This window comes from Mesoplodon densirostris, chromosome 15, assembly GCF_025265405.1.
Source record: "Mesoplodon densirostris isolate mMesDen1 chromosome 15, mMesDen1 primary haplotype, whole genome shotgun sequence".
NCBI lineage: Eukaryota > Metazoa > Chordata > Mammalia > Artiodactyla > Ziphiidae > Mesoplodon > Mesoplodon densirostris.
In genome coordinates, this window is record NC_082675.1 from 52504438 (window position 1) to 52525536 (window position 21099).

At 36.0% G+C, this 21099-nt stretch overlaps 1 protein-coding gene across 2 annotated transcripts in view; it reads left to right on the forward strand.

The window, feature by feature from the left end:
- The window catches only part of KIAA1328 (KIAA1328 ortholog), a 383661-nt gene extending 363080 nt beyond the window's left edge, over nt 1-20581 (forward strand). The window contains exon 11 of one of the 2 annotated variants that reach the window (XM_060118274.1): nt 17887-20581. In XM_060118274.1, coding sequence (XP_059974257.1) covers nt 17887-18097 — 211 coding nt within the window. In that variant the 3' untranslated portion in view covers nt 18098-20581. The remainder of the gene's footprint in view (nt 1-17886) is intronic. The other variant, XM_060118275.1, reaches the window with a different exon arrangement.
- The last annotated feature ends 518 nt before the right edge of the window (nt 20582-21099 follow it).

Here is a 21099-nt window from a genome sequence, read left to right on the forward strand (position 1 = left end):
AGTTTCAGGTGTAGGACATAGTGATTTGGCATTATGAAATGATCACCATGGTGAGTCTAATAACCATTTGTCCCCATACAAAGTTATTACAATATTATTGACCATATCCCTTATGCTGTATGTTACATCCCCTTGGCTTATTTTATAACTGAAGGTTTGTACGTCTTAATCCCCTTTACCTATTTCATCCATCCTCCCACCTTCCTCCCATCAGGCACCCACCCATTTGTGCTCTGTATCTCTGAGTCTGTTTTCATTTTGTTTTGTTTTTGGTTTCCAAATGTAAGTGAGATCATACAGTATTTGTCTTTCTCTGTCTGACTTATTTCACTTAGCATGATACCCTCTAGAATCATCCATGTTGTCGCTAGAGGCAAATTTATTATTTTTTAATGGCTAAGTAATATTCCATTGTATATGTATACCACATCTTCTTTATGCATTTATCTATCAGTGGACACTTAGGTCACTTCCACATCTTGGCTATTGTAAATAATGCTGCAGTGAACACTAGGGTGCATATGTCTTTTCAAATTAGTATTTTTGTTTTCTTTGGGTAAATACCCAGGAGTGGAATTGTTGGATCATATGATTTGAGGGGCCTTCATACTGTTTTCCATAGTGACTGCACCAATTTACAATCCCATCAACAGCATTCTACACATCCTTGCCAACAGTTATTATTTGTGTCTTTTTGGTAATAGTCGTTCTGACAGGTGTGAGGTGGTATCTCATTGAGGTTTTGATTTGCATTTCTCTGATGATTAGTGATGTTGAGCATGTTTTCACCTCTCTGTTGACCATCCACTTATCTTCTTGGGAAAAATGTCTATTCATATCCTCTGCCCATTTTTAATTGGGTTGTTTGGTTTTTTTAATGTTGAGTTATATGAGTTCTTTGTACATTTTGGATATTAAATCCTTACTGCATATATTTTTTGCAGATATCTTCTCCCATTAAGGAGGCTGCCTTTTCCTTTTTTTTTTTATTGGAGTATAATTGCTTTACAATGCTGTGTTAGTTTCTGCTGTACAATGAAGTGAATCAGCTATATGTATACCTATATCCCCTCCCTCTTGGACCTCCCTCCCACCCACCCCCATCCCACCCATCTAGGTCATCACAGCACTGAGCTGAGCTTCCTGTGCTGTATAGCATGTGCTTGCTAGCTGTCTATTTTACACACGGTAGTGTATATGTGTCAATCCTAATCTCCCAATTCGTCCCACCCTCTCCTTCCCTGCTGTGTCCACATGTCCATTCTCTATGCCTGTGTCTCTATTCCTGTCCTGCAAACCAGTTCATCTGTACCATTTTTCTAGATTCCACATATATGTGTTAATATATGATATTTGTTTTTCTTTTTCTCACTTACTTCACTCTGTATGACAGACTCTAGGTCCATCCACCTCACTACAAATGACTCAATTTCGTTTCTTTTTATGGCTGAGTAATATTCCATTGTATATATGTACCACATTGTCTTTATCCATTCATCTGTTGTTGGACATGTAGGTTGTTTCCATGTCCTGGCTATTGTAAATAGTGCTGCAGTGAACATTGGGGTACATTGGGGTCCTTTTGAATTATGGTTTTCTCTGGGTGTATGCCCAGTAGTAGGATTGCTGGGTCATATGGTAGTTCTATTTTTAGTTTTTTAAGGAACCTCCATACTGTTCTCCATAGTGACAGTATCAATTTACATTCCCACCAACAGTGCAAGAGGGTTCCCTTTTATCCACACCCTCTCCAGCATTTATTGTTTGTAGATTTTTTGACGATGGCCATTCTGACTGGCATGAGGTGATACCTCATTGTAGTTTTGATTTGCATTTCTCTAATGATTAGTGATGTTGAGCATCCTTTCATGTGTTTGTTGGCAATCTGTATATCTTCTTTGGAGAAGTGTCTATTTAGATCTTCTGCCCATTTTTGGATTGTGTTGTTTGTTTTTTTAATATTGAGCTGCATGAGCTGCTTGTATATTTTGGAGATTAATCCTTTGTCAGTTGCTTCATTGCAAATATTTTCTCCTATTCTGAGGGTTGTCTTTTCGTCTTGTTTATGGTTTCCTTTGCTGTGCCAAAGCTTTTAAGTTTAATTAGGTCCCATTTGTTTATTTTTGTTTTTATTTTCATTACTCTAGGAGGTGGGTCAAAAAAGATCCTGCTGTGGTTTATGTCAAAGGGTGTTTTTCCTATGTTTTCCTGTAAGAGTTTTATAGTGTCTGGTCTTACATTTAGGTCTGTAATCCATTTTGAGTTTATTTTTGTGTGTGGTGTTAGGGAGTATTCTGATTCCATTCTTTTACATGTAGCTGTCCAGTTTTCCCAGCACCACTTATTGAAGAGGCTGTCTTTTCTCCGCTGTATGTTCTTGCCTCCTTTGTCATAAATTAGGTGAGTTACATGAGTTCTTTGTGTATTTTGGATATTAAATCCTTATTGGATATATTGTTTGCAATATCTTCTCCCACTAAGGAGGCTGCCTTTTCCTTTTGTTGGTGGTTTCCTTTGTTGCACAAAAGCTTCTTATTTTGATGTAGTCCCATTTGTTTATATTTTCTTTTTTTAATCTTGCAAGTGATTTTATTTTTTAAATTAATATACAAGCAATTTTAATTCATTGATTTATATTAATCAATCAAAAAATCAAAAAAATGTTTAACTGTTTTTATTTCCCTTGCCTGAGGAGACATATCTAAAATAAAAATTTCTAAGCATGATGTCAAAAAGTGTATTGCTTATGTTTTCTTCTAGGAGTCTTATGGTTTCAGGTGTTAACATTAAGTCTTTAATCCATTTTGAGTTTACTTTTGTCTATGATGTGACTTAGAGCATATTCTTAAAGCTTGCTCTTAAAATTCAAGTCTAGGTCCTATCAAGGTGCTTCCTTTTCCAGCCAAGATAGAGTAACAAGGATTGGATTTATTCCCCCAGCTGAACAAGAAAACAAACAGACAAAATACATGAAACAACTGTTTTCAAATATTGTACGTCAAGGACAGTTATCCATGAAAGAGGAGAAATAAATGAGGTTAGCTGTACAATCACATTTCTAGAACACAAATCAGGAACCTCCATGGAGCCCAGCAAGTTCACTGACTTGAGGAGGCAGAGCTGGGAGTCTGAGGATACCAAGCTGGCTAGTGTTTGCAGGGCAGAGGAGTGAACAGGAGAGAGCTACAAAAAGAGAGAGCTCTAGATATCTGTAGTGTCTAAAATTGATTAAAGAGCTAACATTAGGAGGAGCATCAATAGTCAATTTAAAAACAAGGCAAATGATTTCAGGTGGTTTTCCTTGACTCTTAATGAGTTGACTCATATTACAGATTGGGTTCTGTTGGAGTCAGTGCCAAGTGCCAAGTTTGTACCAGTGACTGAAGAATTACCTTCTGTGAATAGTCTATGTGGAAAAATTACAGGCAAGAATATTTTCAATGAAGTTGAGAAAGTATATTTTCAGTACAACCTTAAGTGGAATCCTCTAGTATTACAACTGATGGTGGCAAAATTATGTATGGAGCAGACAAAGGTTTAATTAACCCAATTTATAAAGCTTGTGAAAAATGTAAGGTATTTAAAACTTATTGTTATTCATCACTTTATTCATCAGCAGCTACTTTGAGGAACATATTTTAATTTATTACAAGTTATTGAATCAGTAGTGTCAATGGCAAACTTCATTTGTCCTCATGGTCTTAACCATCATCAGTTCCATGAGTTTTTTTGTTTTTTGTTTTTTGTTTTTTTTGCGGTACGCAGGCCTCTCACTGTTGTGGCCTCTCCCGTTGTGGAGCACAGGCTCCGGATGCGCAGGCTCAGTGGCCATGGCTCACAGGCCCAGCCGCTCCATGGCATGTGGGATCTTCCCGGACCAGGGCACGAACCTGTGTCCCCTGCATCAGCAGGCGGACTCTCAACCACTGCGCCACCAGGGAAGCCCCACTTCCATGAGTTTTTGATACAAAGGATGAATATCCTGACTTGCCACACAATAGTTCAGTGGCTTGGAAGTGGTAAAGATTTTTGTGATTTTTTTTAGTTTTGTGATTTTTTTGAGGACTGAAATTGAAATTTTTCTGAATGAGAAAAATCCCCTTTGACTTCTATTATTGAGATTCACTTTGAAAATTAGCTTTTGCTGCAGGTTTGACAATGTTTCTTAATGAATTCAACCTAAACTTAAAAGGCAAAACAGATGCTTATATACAAATTTGTACTGTGATAGTCATTTCAGTGAACTAACCTTGTGTGAATCACAAGTAATATCAAGTTGTTGTTTTTGTTGTTGTTTTTACACAGTTTTTTTTAACATCTTTATTGGAGTATAATTTCTTTACAATGTTGTGTTAGTTTCTGCTGTATAACAAAGTGAATCAGCTATACTTATACATATACCCCCCATATCCCCTCCCTCTTGCATCTCCCTCCCACCCTCCCTATCCCACCCCTCTAGGTGGTCACAAAGCCCCGAGCTGATCTCCCTGTGCCATGTGGCTGCTTCCCACTAGCTATCTATTTTACATTTGGTAGTGTATATATGTCCATGCCACTCTCTCACTTCATCCCAGCTTTCCCTCCCCGCTCCCAGTGTCCTCAAGTTGATTCTCTACATCTGCGTCTTTGTTCCTGTCCTTCACCTAGGTTCTTCAGAACCTTTTTTTTTTTTTTAGATTCCATAAATATGTGTTAGCATATGGTATTTGTTTTTCTCTTTCTGACTTACTTCAATCTGTATGACAGACTCTAGGTCCATTCACCTCACTACAGATAACTCAATTTTGGTTTTTTTTATGGCTGAGTAATATACCATTGTATATATGTGCCACATCTTCTTTATCCATTTATCTGTTGATGGACACTTAGGTTGCTTCCATGTCCTGGCTATTGTAAACAGAGCTGCAATGAACATTGTGGTACATGACTCTTTTTGAATTATGGCTTCTCATGCTGTCAAAACCTAAAAGAAGTGAGACCTTCGTTCTCATAAAAATCTGTCATGGATATGATTTCTGAGCTCAACCTACACTTCTAGGAATGTTTTTCTGACTTGGATGCAAAGGCAGAGAAAGGATATTTCTACATTGCAAAATTCGTTTAACTGTGCCATTCTGCCTAAACATCAATTGGAGTGATTAGTCTTCAATGTAATGACATGCTAAAAGGCAAATATTAAGAGAAGAATCTAATAGAATTCTTATATATTAATATTAAAATCATATGCTTGTGGATTAATATCACTATTTGACAATACCTGTCTGCATTTTCACATATGAAATATATTTAAAATATATTTCATATATTTTAAATATATATTATATATTAAATATAACATATATAAATATAATTTTATATATTACATTTAATATTAGTATTTAAATTGTATAATATATTAATATATTGCTGATAATTATTAATTATTATATAATTAATAATGTAATAATTGTAATTATATAATTAATATATGGTGTATTGTATTATATATTATTAATAATAATAAATGATATATTTTCAAGTTTATATATTATATAATATAACACATAATATATAATATTAATATACTAATATATATTATACATTTAATATATATTAATATAATATAATAATATATATCATAAAAACATTAATATTATAAATATATTTTATATATAATTATATATAAATATATTACTATAAATATTATAAATATATAATAATTATGTTATTTCATATAAATATTTATAATACTATATAACATATTAATATTAATGCTATGTATTATACACATTATATTAATATATATTATAATATATATAATGTATTATATAATGTATATATAACATAATATATATTATATATTATAATATAGTAAATATAATGTATATAATATATTATATGCATCATATTAATAATATATGTATTGTAGTATATAATATATAATATATAATATATGTAATTTTAAATGTTATAATGTATTATAATATATATAATGTATAATATATAATATATAATAATGTTATATATTATTATATATCATATTATTATGTTATGTATTATTTTTATATATTATATTTTATATGTTTTATATATTATACTTCATATACAATTATAAATTATAACTATATATAATTTAATAAATTTTATTATAATTATAAATTTTGTTATAATTATATATAATTATAATAATTATTATATATTATAATATTATATATTATATGTATATTTTTATATTATGCATTTTATATGTATTATATATTATAATTATATATAACTAGAGTATAATTATGTTATAATTATATTATACTTATATAATTAAATATAATAATATTATATTTAATGTTTTATATATGTATTATATAACATATGTAATAAAATATATTACATATATTAAATATATGTAATATATATTTATATGTATATTAAAATGTTAAAAATCTCATTACAGATCAGCATTAACTATTGAACATTTTCAATTTGGATGATAGGGAACATTAACTTTGAACCCTAATTAAGTGAAATTATTTCCCCTCCCCCTGCAAAAAATAAGAATTCTAGTCGTCTCACTAGTGGACCTGAATGAAAAAATTTTTAAGTATACTCAATTATTCTGTTTTTAATTTTGCCAATATAAACTTTGTGGAATTTGTTTTCTCCCTTGTTATATAAGAAAACCTTCTCATGGATTTTGCTTCTTGGCAACAAAGCCTAAAATATTTACTATTTGGTCCTTTACAGAAAAAGGTGTGTAGTAGTATCTCATTGTTATTTTAATTTGCATTTCCCTGATGACATAGATGTGGGCATCTTTTCATATGCTTATTTGCCATCTGTGTATCTTCTTCGGAAAGGTGTCTGTTAAGATCTTTGGTCCATTTTTTAATCAGGTCATTTGTTTTCTTATTGTTGAGTTGTAAGTGTTCTTTGTATGTTTTGGTTAATAGTATTTTATCAGCTGTGGGTTTTGCAAATATTTTCTCCCTGTCCATGGCTTGTCTTCTCATTCTCTTGAGATTGTCTTTTGCCGAGCAGAAGTTTTTAATTTTAATGAAGTCCATTTTATCAAGTATTTCTTTCATGGGTAGTGCCTTTGGTGTGGTATTTATGGAGTAATCATTATATCCAAGGTCTTCTAGGTTTCCTCCTATTTATCTTCTAGGAGTTTTATAGTCTTGCATTTTACATTTTGAGTTAATTGTTGTGGAAGGTGTAGGGTCTGTGTCCAGATTCATCTTTTTGCATATGGATATCTAGTTGTTCCAGGCCATCTTTGAGCATTTGTTGAAAAGGTTATCTTTGCTCCATTGCTTTTGCTCCTTTTTCAGAGATCAATTGATTATATCAATACTTATGTGGGCTCTCTATTCTGTTTCATTGATCTATTTGTCTATTTTTTTTTTTTTTTTTTTTTTTTGCCAGTAACACACTGTCTTGATTACTGTAGCTTTATATTAAGTTTTGAAGTCAGGTAAAGTCACTCCTCAACTTTTTTCTCCTCCTTCATTTTTGTGTTGTCTATTCTGGATCTTTTGCCTCTCCACATTAACTTTAGAATCAGCTTGTCAATATCCACAAAATAACATGCTGGGATTTTGATTGGGATTGATTATGTTGAATCTGTAGGTCAACTTGTGAAGAACTGATTTCTTAACAATATTGTCTTCCTATCCATGAATGTGGAATACCTCTTCAATTATTTAGTTCTTCTTTGGTTTTGTTCATCAGAGTTTTGTAGTTTTCCTCATATAAATCTTATACATATTTTGTTAGATTTATACCTAAGCATTTCATTGGGGGGTGCTAATTTTATTTCAAATTCTATCTGTTAATTTCTACTATATAGGAAAGCAGTTGACTTTTGTTTGTCAACCTTGTATACTACAACATTGGTTATAATTACTTATTAGTTCCAGCAGGGTTTTGTTGATTCTTTTGGATCTCTACATAGAAAGTCATGTCATCTGTAAACAAAGACAGTTTTATTTCTTCCTTTCCAATCTGTATACCTTTTATTTCCTTTTCTGATCTTAATCATTAACTAGCATTTCCAGTATGATGTTGGAAAGGAGTGGTGAAAGGACATTCTTGCCTTGTATCTGAACTTAGTGGGAAAGCTACAAGTTTCTCAACATTAAGTATGATGTTACCTGTAGGTTTTTTGTAGATGTTCATATCAAGTTGAGGAAGTTCCCTGTATTCCTAGTTTACCGAGAGTTTTTACCATGAATGGGTGTTGGATTTGTCAAATACTTTTTCTACATTTATTGATATGATAATGTGGGTTTTTTTTAACCTGTTGATGTGATGGATTACATTAATGGATTTTTTTAAATGTTGAATCAGCCTTGCATTACTGAGATAAATCCCACTTGGTTGAGAATTTTTCCATCTGTGCTCATAAAAGATATTGGTCTGTAGTTTTCTTTTCTTGTAATCTCTTTGTCTGGCTTTGGTATTACAGTAATCTGGCCTCATAGAATGTGTTAGGAAGAATTCCCTCTCTTCTGTCCTCTGAAAAATGTTGTAGAGAATTCTTATAATTTCTTCCTTAAATGTTTGCTAGAGTTCACCAGTGAACCAATGTGGGCCTTGTGCTTTCTATTTTGGAAGGTTATTAATTATTGATTCAATTTATTTAATAGATAAAGGCCTATTCAGATTGTCTATTTCTTCTTGTGTGAGATTTGGCAAATTGTGTCTTAAGGAATTGTTCCTTTTCATCTAGGTTATTACATTTATGAGCATAGTATTCTTAGTATTCATAGTATTCTTTGATTATCCTTTTAATGTCCATAGGATCTGTAGTGATATACTTTCATTTCTAATGTTAGTTATTTGTGCCATCTGTTTTGCTTTGTTTTGCTTTTAATTAGCCTGGCTAAAGACTTATCGATTTTATTGATCTTTTCAAAAAACTAGCTTTTGGTTTCATTGATTTTTCTCTGTTGATTTCCTGTTTTCAGTTCCACTGATTTCTGCTCTACTTCCTATTATTTCTTCTCTTCTGCTTACTTTAGGTTTTTTTGTTAATTTTTATTGGAGTATAGATGCTTTACAATGTTGTGTTAGTTTCTGCTGTACAGCAAAGTGAATCAGATGTACATATACATACATCCCCTCTTTTTGGATTTAATTTGCTCTTCTTTTTCTGGTTTCCTAAAGTGGACACTTAGATGATTGATTTTAATTTTCTTTTTTTCTAATGTATGCATTCAATGCTATAAATTTCCCTCTAAGTACTGCTTTCACTGCATCCCATAGACTGTGATAAGTTATGTTTTCATTTCTATTTAATTCAAAGTATATTTAAGTTTATTTTAAGATTTCTTCTTTGACCCATTTGTTATTTAGAAGTGTGCTGTTTATTCTCCATATATTTTTGGATTTTCCAGTTATCTTTCTGTTATTGATTTCTAATTTAATTCCATTGTGGTCTAATAGCAGACATTGTATGATTTATATGATTTCTATTTTTTTCAGTTTGTTAAGGTGTGTTTTATTGCCCAGAATGTGTTCTATCTTGGTGACTGTACAGTTAATTTTTGTATAAGTTATGAGGTTTATGCTATAGTTTGTTTTTGCATATGATGTCTAGTTGTTGAAACTAGACACTAACACTATTTGTTGAAAAGGTTATCCTTTCTCCACTGAATTTACTTTATACATCTGTAAACACCTCAGTTGATCATATTTGTGTTGGTATATTTCTGGACTCTGTCTGTTTTTCTATTGATCTGTCTATGCATTCTTCACTAATACCACATTGTCTCGATTAGTGTAGCTTTACAGTAAGTCTTAAAATCATGTTGTATGAGCCCTCTGGCTTTGTTTTTTTCTTCAAAATTATTGTGCCTACTTTAGTTCCTTCTTCTTCCCTGTAAGAAACAGAGTCTTAGATAAAATGTAAATATTATATGAAAATATAAATGTAATAACATGACTAAAAGATTTTACTCTGTTATTTGTGCCTTTTAATATGTTATATTAAAATTGTTCTTGATTAGAGGATCTCCTGTATACCCATCGACTTTCTGGTAAATTCTTTAGCCTCCCTCCAAAGTGCACTGACTTTGCATAGTATTCACTCTGTGGCTTATATGCACTCCAAGAAGAAATATATTAAATTAGGATTAGCAGAGTCCTTTTGTGACAGCGCCTCTGTTGAATGGAGAACAAGAGATAGAAAGGTAAGTTTCTGAGTATCACCCTCAATTCTGTGTCTGCACATATCTGACTTTCTCTCCATCTATGTGAGTAGTTCTTCTATGAGGTCTGCAGCCTCATAGGCAGGTTCAAGACCACCCTTTTTTCTTAACTAAGCTTTTTGCTGATGTTTGACAGATGATTGGGAAGCACTTATAAAATATGCAATATCTTCTATTTTTCAGAAACCTGAATGCCAGCCTAGGTTTGCTTTAGCAATTAAAAAGTAGGAAACTTTTGAGGGGAACTGTTTTAAGATTCCTGAGAAGACCTATTTTAGGTCTCCTAGTCCAGTGTGGTAATTGGTTATCCTTCTACCTTCTTTATAAATTCATTCTGTCTTAAATTGGTACTATTCCTTTTCTCCCACTGAGGTAAGACTAATATATAGGGATATAAAGAACCATAAGGAGGATTATGAACAAATATTTCCTATAAATATAGATTTTTAAACCCTAAAATAATCATAAAAATCTGAGTAAATATAAAGAATAATACTATATAACCAGGAAGAATGTATTCTAATAATTAAAATATGGCTACTATTTCGGAAACCAAAAATAGAATGTTTCTTAACAATATGCCAAAGAAGAAAAAGTGTATTATCGTCTCAGTATATACTTAAAAGTTACTTGGTAAAATTAATTTTTCATTCCTGCTTTTAGTAAGCCAAAGAGAAAATATTTCTTAATATAATAAAGAATATCTAGATGAGAAATACTTAATAGTGATAAAATAGAATAATTTCTGTTTAGATCAGAATTATACAAAGGTGGCTGTAAAACTTGTATTGCCCTGGAAGTTCTAGCCAATACAATAATCTAAGAAAAAATAATATAAATACAGGAGAACACATAAACCTTATGATTATAAGGTTTGTAATTGTTCACCCATAAAACCCATAAAATCAATTGAAAAAATAAAGAATTGAGAATTCAATAATGTACAAAACTCAGTCACTATAGGGACTTCCTTGGCGGTCCAGTGGTTAAGACTCCACTTTTAAAGTGCAGAGGATGTGGGACCTAAAATCCCACATGCCATGTGGTGTGGCCAAAAAAAAAAAAAACCCAAAAAACTCAATTGCTATAAATCTTGATACCAACATTAGCTATTTGAAAGATAAAGTGGGGAGGGGAAAACTCATTTGTAATAGCAATGAAAAAACTCAGAAATTTCTAATAATAAACCTAGAAATTTATGGAACCTTTCTGCAAATGTATTTCCTAGCTAAGATGATTAGTTGAGAATTTGTATTTATCTCTTCTATTTCCTGAGACACCAGTAAGATGAGAGTAAATTAATGTTTTTAAAGATGTAAATCCACAAGAATAAATGGGAGAAGAGTCATCAATATACCTGAGATTTATATACATTTTTGGAAAATGAATGGAGGGTTAGTAACTTACTAAACAGGACAGAGGAAGCTACCACATAGAAAGCACTGAGAAGGATATTCAAACGAAAAGAGATTGATGTCACAGAACTTTGTAAAAGTTTGGGAATTGGAAGCAACATGAACAATAAAGAGTGGTGATATGAGGTAGAACTAAAAATGAGGTGGACATTTGAAGCAAGAATCAAAAAACCCAGTATTCCTGCCACAGTGCCATATATGGAATATTAGTCCCAGACAAAAGACTGGAGAAATTCAACAGAGAAGAGAAGACACAGGAATGTCATGTACTTTGGAAGATTAGATGAGTGCTGAAAATGGGATGAATTCAAAGTATACAAATGGAAAAAGTCGACCTCCTTCCCTGTCCCAGAAGTAGATCACATCTCCCTCCCAGAATACTGAAAGATTCTTCTTGAAGAAGCTTAATAGTCCCAGGCAAAAGACCTCCAAATACTGACATGAAGTGACACATCCACTTTAGAGAACAGTCTGGCAGTTCCTTAAAAGGTTAAACATAGAATTTGCAATCCCACCCTTAGGTATCGACCCAAGAGAAATGAAAACATATGTTTACTAAAAACACATACATGACTGTTCATAGCAGCACTGTTCACAATAGCCAAAAGATAGAAACAATCCAGTGTCTATCATGAGATGAAAGATAAATAAAATGTGGTATATTCATACTGTGGCATATTATTTGGCAAAAAAAGGAATGTAATAGGGAGTGACTGCTAATGGGTAGTTTCTCGGGGGGGGAGGGGGGGAGCGGGGAATGAAATGTTCTCAAATTAAATTATGATAGTTGCACAACTCTGTTAAACTAAAAACCACTGAGCTAGCTGAATGCTTTAAATACTTTTCTGTATGCATGTTTTACCTCAATACAATAGTTTAAAGTTTATAAAGAAGCAATCAGCCACATTGAATGCTGGCGAGACATTATGTAAAACAAGGACTACAAAATGTCCATTGGATTTAGCAGCATGGAAGTCACTGGTGAAATTTGGTGAGTTCAATTTTAGTATAGAATATGAAAGCCAAGTTGGAAAAAATTGAGAAATGGTGTGGTTATGGAAATGAAAGAATGTCTTACGTGCTCTTAGTTATCTAGTAAACAGGAAAAGATTGAAGGTTCTAGAGTGGATAGTCAATACTAAAATGTTCCTAAGAAGCACAGATGGAGTGATTAGCCTTGTCTAAGAGAAGGATCACTTCCTTCAGTGTAAAAGGAGGAAATGATAGGTGCTGAAAGACTTGTGACAAAGTGACGACAATTTCTCGTTAATGACCTCCTTTCTCTGATGTGGGAAGCAAGGCCATCTGTTTAGCATAAGTTGCGAGAAGGGGAAATGAACAGAGCAGAACAGCTGATTAGAGAAATACAGTAGCTCTGTCAGAAAATGTTTAGCACCCATTTAAGTTTAGTGACTAGGAATCTATTTTGGATCTGCTCTTTGTTTCTTTCTTGTTTCTTTGATTTTGTTTTATTTACACTAAGTTTCCCAACTATAATTCACAGAAAAGGCAGACATTTGGATTCATGCAGTATTATGATTTTGCCAGATTTAGGGGAGGGGACAAATATACAGGGGACATGTTTTTAAGAGCTTTGTTAAATGAGTGTTTGGAATGCTGGACCATGAAATTCAAGTTCAATAAGAAGTAAAGGGTTGGGAAGAAGGTAAGCTATTAATGGTCCCACAGGACAGAGATTTGAGCTATCTTGTTCACCACTTCACTCCCAGTTCTTAGAGCAATGATTGTTTGAATTAATGGTTCGTTGAGAACAATGGGCAGAGATAGTGGGAATAGTTGAAAAAACAAGCTTGAGGGTAAGATGTGGGCATCAGGAAGTAGTAGGATGTTTGAATTACTGAATTCAGAAGAGATGCTGTTTAATTGGTCACAAGTTCCTGGATATAAAAAGAAAGCCTTGGGCCTCCCTGGTGGCGCAGTGGTTGAGAGTCCGCCTGCCGATGCAGGGGATACGGGTTCGTGCCCTGGTCTGGGAGGATCCCATATGCCGCGGAGCGGCTGGGCCCGTGAGCCATGGCCGCTGGGCCTGCGCATCCGGAGCCTGTGCTCCGCAACGGGAGAGGCCACAACAGTGAGAGGCCCGCATACCGCAAAAAAAAAAAAAGAAAGCCTTACTGAGAAAGTATTTGACCTGAGAGGTCAAAGAACTAAGTCGAGTGTTGGTTGAGTGTCATTCATGTAATGTTGACATTAGCAGGGATGGTGGTAACAGTTGAAGGAGAAGACTGAATCAAGTGTTATCATCAGTGATTGAGAGTGAATGGGTAAATAGATGTTACAGGTGAAGAGAGGTTGAAGGTGGTAGAGCAGGTGACAGAATCCTCAGAGCACTGGGAGTTTAATGAGAGACAGGGAGAATAATGATCAAAAAGCAAAAATGGAAGCAGTGATCATCCAAATACGACCTCTTGGCCCTGAAATATATAGGGTATATTGAGTATTAACAATTCTCACTGAGAAGGATGTAAGGGAAACATTGACCTCAGGAAAGAGCCAAGTTTCAGTTAAAATAGGAGATGGGACGGGTTGGGGAAAAAAGAGAGTAAAACTATAGAACGTAATAGGGATAGCAGTACTTCGCTAAATTGGGGTAGAGAATACGCTTTGGGCATTGACTGATTGAAAAAAGGAATGAGAGACATAGCTGATTTAGTCTCAAAAGACCTTAGACCTAACCTAAGTGCTCTTCAATAGCAGATTGGTTAACTAAATTAAGAGTGCTTCCAGGAGACAAAGTAATCTGAAATCATTAAAAATAATGTTATAAAAAGTTGATATGGAAGAAATATTCCCAATATATTAAGTGAAAAAGTAGTTTACACAATCCATATGTATATTATCATTTTTTTATAAAAGGAGAACAAGAAGAATAATTGGATGAGTAATACTTTCATATTGTTTGAAATATATTGTAATTTTTTAAAAGACTAGCTGTCCAAAGATCTAAAAAGCTGCCTATGGAGGAAGGTGCTAAAAATTGAACCGTAAAACCATTCATTTTTTCAACAAATATTTAGCTCCTACCTTGGGTCAGGTACCATTCTTGGCACTGGAGATAATAACATAAACAAAATAATGACCCTACTCTTGTAACTGTTGAAAGAGAAAAGCAAATAAGATCTGAGAGAAGAGCATCCTAAGCAGAGGATTCAACACACACACAGGCCCAGAGGTAGGAATCAAGCATACCGGCAGGGTTTTGGCAACCCTGAACAGCTGCGTTGATGGAGAGGAGTGGGATTTAGAGAAAAAAAAAAAAAAAGTTCTGTTTTAGATAGTTTGAGATGCCTATCACACATCCAAGTGGAGATATCAGGCAACAGTTGGGTGTATGAGTCTGGACCTCGAGAGCGAGGTTGATGTTAGAGCTATACATTTAGGAGTCATTAACATATTGCTGTTATTAAAAGCCATGAGAATAAATGGAATTACCTAAAACGTGAGAACTAAAGATTAAGCCCTGGGACATTCCATCATTTAAAAGGTAAGAGAAGAGGAGGGTAATCGGGAGAGGTCTACTGAAATCACCAAAGGTGAAAAAAGAGAGTGGGAAGGGAAAGCTCCTGCATCATGTTTAGCTTTTCATCCAGTGCAGCTTACGCACTGGACCTTGAAATTGTTTCATTTCAAGGTCTTGCCTGGGACTTAAGGGCAGGGTCAGCTACATAACTTACAAGACCAGTGCAATATGAAAATCCCTTCTTCAAAAGGTAGGATGAAAAATGCAGTTAAAGGGACTAAACTACAAAGCATTTTCCTTTAAGAAGAAATTTATAAAATAACAGGTGATACATGAGTAATATAAACCCGCAGATAGCAAAAAAATATTTTTGATGTTATAATTTTATATAATATAATAAATAATAATACTTTATTAATGTGATAACTTGGTTGATCATAAGATTTTTCTGGTTTATGTTTTTTCAAATTCATTTATTAGATTATCAAAGTTTATACTTTTAGCAACTTTATTTTAAGTGATATACTTAAAATCAGATTAGTTGCTCTTAGCAAATGAAACATCACACATAAATTTTGGTAATTTTTAATTTTGAGAAAGATCTTTCTGCTGAGGCAACTGACACTGGAACTGTTAAGGATATTTTATAAGCTGTGACATTTGGATAGATTTCTGATAAATTATTTCAAATATAAATAGTATATTTTGTATATTATACAAATATAATTAGTATATTTTAGTGTATCTAGAACTGATGGTTCTTATGGAACAATTTTTTTTAAAGATTTAACTCTTCATACACATAGTTTCATGTATGTATATAAATTTAAATTTATACAATGCCATTTTAATGTTTTCTCTGGCATTTTCTGTAACTTGTAGAGGTCATATGAGAAACCGAAAGTCACCTAATGGTTTGTAGGTAATTCAAAACGCCTATTATGCTTTCTATTACTGTATCTTAAATTACAAAGAAAAAATTAATTTTAAAACTGTATTCCTCATTAATTAGTTCATTTGAAGCTGCATATAAAAACAATGTTCTTTTCCATCAAATGCAACAATCTTTATATTTAATTTCTGTTTCTCAGCCTGTGGATATTTGCTTTGCAATATTGCAGCAGTTTTTAAAACCAGAGACTCTAAACTCTTTGAAGATTTCTGATATCTCTTTGATATGCTATATTACAATGTCCATGCGTATGCTTTTATTTTGTAATAATTTATTGATGTTTATTGCCTAAACACTAGCAGTTCTTATCCCAGTGATCAGGCCAGAGAGCTAATATTTTTGCCTTGGGAATGAGCTCTGGGAAGATAGGCAAGCCAGCCTCCCACGACTGCCACCACCAACTGCTGCTTCTGCCACCATCACCATCACTAATCTGGGGCCCTGCACCACCCCAGACTGATTCTGGCATGAATGTGCATACCAAGCAGACAGCCAACTGTTTGGCATACACACTGTGCTATGGGCCAGAACCCACATATACATGCCTGGCATATCTCCTCTGTTCACACACATGCTCCCTTGTCCCATCACATTTTATTGGGTTGGCCAAAAAGTGCTTTGGGTTTTTAAGTAAAGATAAAAGACACATTTTTCATTTTCACCAAGAACTTTATTGAACAACGTATTTACCCTTTTGTTCCATTACCTTCTGCCATTTTTCAGGCAACTTCATAATTCCATCTTCCCAAAACTTTTTATCTTTTTGAGCATAGAACTCTTCCAGGTGCCTCTTACAGTCTTCCAGGGAATTGAAATATTTTCCATTACGACGAATGAATCAGAACTTCCCAGCCAAGCTGTAGCAGTTTTTGCCTGGTCTTCAAAGAAACATGCAGTCTTGCGTTATCCTGATGGAAGATTATGCATCTTCTGTTGACTCATTCCGGACACTTTTTGTCGAGTGCTGCTTTCAGTCGGTCTAAATGGGAGCAGTACTTGTTGGAATCAATTGTTTGGATTTCCTGAAGGAGCTCATCATAGAGGACTCCCTTCCAATCCCACCATATACACAACATCACCTTCTTTGGGTGAAAACCGGTCTTTGTTGTGGTTGATGGTGGTTCATTTCGTTTGAGTACTTATCATATGTTAATTTATACCAACTCATTAATTTAATCCTAACAGGATTTCTGTTGATCCCTTACGCATGACAAACTGAACTGAGAGACTGAATAACTTTCCCTAAGTCACAGAGCTTGCACGTGGTAGAGCAGAGATTTCAGCCAAGTCTGTCTGGCTGCAAAGAAGTTGAGAGGCAGCATAGTGTCCTGTGTACAAGGGCTGGAAGCAAATGACCTGGGTTCAAATCCTGACCCTGCCATGCAGTGTCTTCTTGCTAGATGAGTTACTTCTCTGAGCCTTGCTTTCTTCGTGTATATAATGGGGATCAGAGTATACAGGACCTACCTCATAGGATTATGTAGAGGGTTAAATGAAAGTGAGATACATGTAAAGCATTGAGAACAGTGCCTGATGATTTAGTAAGCCTGCGATAAACGTTGCTACTAATATTGTTATTGTTTTCATGATTACTTTGCCCACTCCACTCCACGGTCTGTCTTCACGGGTTAGAAAAGAATGTTAGTAGTCAGCAGAAAAGAAGAGCTTAGAGACAGACAGACAGCAGAGCCCCTCTGGTGTTTACCTTCCCTAAAGTTCCCCTAGAAGGCCATCCTGCATATGATGTGATCTGTGATCTGATTCTTGCCCTGGGCAGCCCATCTCTGTGGGCTTTTTGGATTTTAATGTTTTACTGATCTGATCATTTTCTGTCTGGGTTGTATGTGTTAACAGGTATGAGACATCTCTATTGGATTTGGTTCAATCTCTGAGTCCCAAGACTGCTTCCAAACCGCGGCCCCATCGCTCCAGAGAAGCTGGGTCATGGCATCACAGTACTTGCCTACTCAGTCCTCTAAAGTCAACCTGGAACAAGACCAGAGCAGGCAGGACCCCTGAAGACCTGGAGGAGGATCAAATTCTGGAAGATATCTTTTTCATTTGACACTGAAGCACATGCTGCAAAATTTCCGTCAGAAATGAGTGGGTGTTTTTATATACTGATCCGGGATTTTAAATTATTTGACTGCAACGTAATTGTGTCTCTCCTTTCACAGGGAGGGACCTATCTCACTAGCATCCTGTTACGTGTCGAATATAGAAATCATTCTAACCACCCAGGGTGTTTCTGATCAGACCAATCAGTAGATAACACATTAAGGACGGATCGGGGATGGAGGACAGTAGCTTTTCTATGCCAAGCAGAGATTAGAACATTAACATAGGACACTTTCTGCATGGCAGAGGCCTTTGCATACTCAGCCTCATTCAAGAGTGTTTCCTTCTCAATATTTTGCTGGAAAAGGTTGGCTCTCTTTTGTACATAAGGAAAACCTTTCCATTGAGAGATCCCTCTAGTTTAAACGTAGCCCCTTTGTAACATAAGCAATTTCAGAAAGATAGACCCTTTTACCTCTCCACCCTGTTTTCTTACCACCTACCTCTTTCTAAGTCAGTCAGTTAATTCTGAGGTTAGAGTTGGTGGTGCCCCTCCCATCATAAGCAACACTGAGGGCCAACTGTGAGTCAGTCTCAGCAGTCATCAGCCTGGCTGCTGCCCACCCTATAACCAAAAGGGCTTAATGAGCTAGAGGGAGGCCCTCCCAACCCTTAGAAACCAGCATTAGATTACACAAGCGAGTACTGCCCTAAGGGAGGCACTGGCCTGAAATGCTTGTCCTATGGTCGGCCATTTCCCAGGATAAATAAGAGCACTCTCTCAGTATTTTTCCTTGCCCCAAGTGTCTGTTTTATTCACCCTGGTGAACTTCCCATCAGCTGCTACAGGCTGACAGACTTCCCCTGGCCTCCCCTCTCTCCCCATGTGGAGTCAAGGCCCCAACTGACCAGGCCTTGCACGTGCTCTGCTCATAATGTTCCACCACCCCACGCAGAGTCTCCCCCTTTCTCCCACTGGGCCTCACAGAGAAAGCCTGTGGAAGAAGTACACTCGAGACGTACTCTCTCTGCTCTCCTGTTCGGCAGAGCTCTTGAGATGGGTCCCTCAGCTTACAGTGGACTCTAGTGGCCTCCCAAGCTTATGGGCAGTATGATGAGCCTGGTGGAGCCAGTGAGTTTAAAACTCTCCAGTCATTGGAAGCCAGGGGAAGATATGCATTACTTGATGACTTTAATTGGTATGGAGCGTGTTGTTTTTTTCTCTCTCCCTTTCACCAACCCCTGGCCTGAACTGAGACTAAGCCTGTCAGTCATTATTGGTAGCTAATGTCAGACCATGCAGGGCAGCCTGCACTTAGTGAGACTGCATGGCTTCCCTGAAGTCTTTATCAAAACTAGATTATTTCAGGGCTTCCCTGGTGGCACAGTGGTTGAGTCCGCCTGCCGATGCAGGGGACATGGGTTCATGCCCTGGTCCGGGAAGATCCCACATGCCGTGGAGCAGCTAGGCCCGTGAGCCATGGCTGCTGAGCCTGTGTGTCCGGATCCTGTGCTCCACAACGGGAGAGGCCACAACAGTGAGAGGCCTGCGTACCGCAAAAAAAAAAAAAAAAAACCTAGATTATTTCAGGCTACCAAAGCCTTCTGGAGCAACTTCCTTGTCTGGGTAAATCCAAATCTCATTGTCTCTTCAGACCGAGGCCCTGTCACCTCCGCCCAACCTCCCTTCACTTGAGTCTTTTTGTTCTTTGGAGGAGAGAAGAATATAGCCTACCAATACCATATTCTTAATCTGAGGTAAATATCAGGTCGGGACAAACCAGTTGTAGTCATTCAGTTGAAAGGTTGAAAATTATTGCAGATTACAATTTCCTCTTAAAGTTCACCCCTAAGAAAGTAACTGAATCAGTTTCTTCCCATTCCAGAAGCCTTTGGAATGTAGAGCTTTCTTTGGTGTGGCCAAAAACTGGGTGAAAACAAACAGAGAGCCCTTGACCATTTTCTCAGTTAAAGTTAGGTTTCCAGAGCTATCTTTTCCTTGCCCCACGTGTCATGACCACCTTAAGTACACCCAGCTCCCTCGGATCATCCATAACCACACTTTCCTATTCTGGACACCAGTGTCCTTACTGCTCTCTGGAGTAAGAGGATGCCAGAAAGACCAAGAAAAGGATTGTGATTTCTTCAAGAAGCTTATTTGCCTTTAGAACAGTCATAAACAGGACCTAAACTAAAGGCTTTGGTGGGGGGGTCACAAGCCACAAAATGGAGTTTAATTGCTTCTTTACCTCTCCTGAATGAGCAATTTGGAAGAGCAAAGATGGATTTTCAGCAGAGCATCAATCAACCTATTTTTCATATGCCACATTCCCCGCCCCCACCAGTTGCCTTTCTCTATCCTGTAGGCATTTCCTGGTCGTCAGGGCAATAGGATGTGAATTTGTGTCTAGTCTAACATCTTCATTATGAATTGAACAATATATGTTAACATTTTAATCTGTGTCTCACTTTGAAATCTATATATATATGTATGAAAAGGTTGTTGTAGAGCCTCGAGGCTTTTGTAAAGCCTAGAGGCTTGACCTAATTGCAGACTAATCTACCAAGGGAGAGGGCCTGGCACACAGGAATCTGCCTTTCCTCCCTGTTAAGCACTCCCAACAGTGACTGGCTGTAATGCGCTTGCCCAGCCTCCAGCCATTTCCCCAAAGCAAGACTGGACACGTGTTGGCGATGCTGCAGGTAGTGTTACCACATTGCCTACCCTGCTCCCCACTGTTCTGGGAGAGAAAGACCAACCAGTGTTTACAAAACGGGTCAGGACAAATGCCCATGGAAGCTCCTTAAGTAGGGCCCAAAGTGCTTGGTTTAGAAGACAAGAGTCAGTCAAGGAGAAGCTTTCTCTGACAGCCACCCTTCCAGGAGGCACATTTGTGTTTACAAACCTGACCTCCATGGGGGGACTTGTCCAGAGCACCCCGAATGTCACGGGGAGGGAGGGGCTCTCTCCTCCCCCAGAGCCGTTCCTTCCACTCGGCGCTCTTTTCA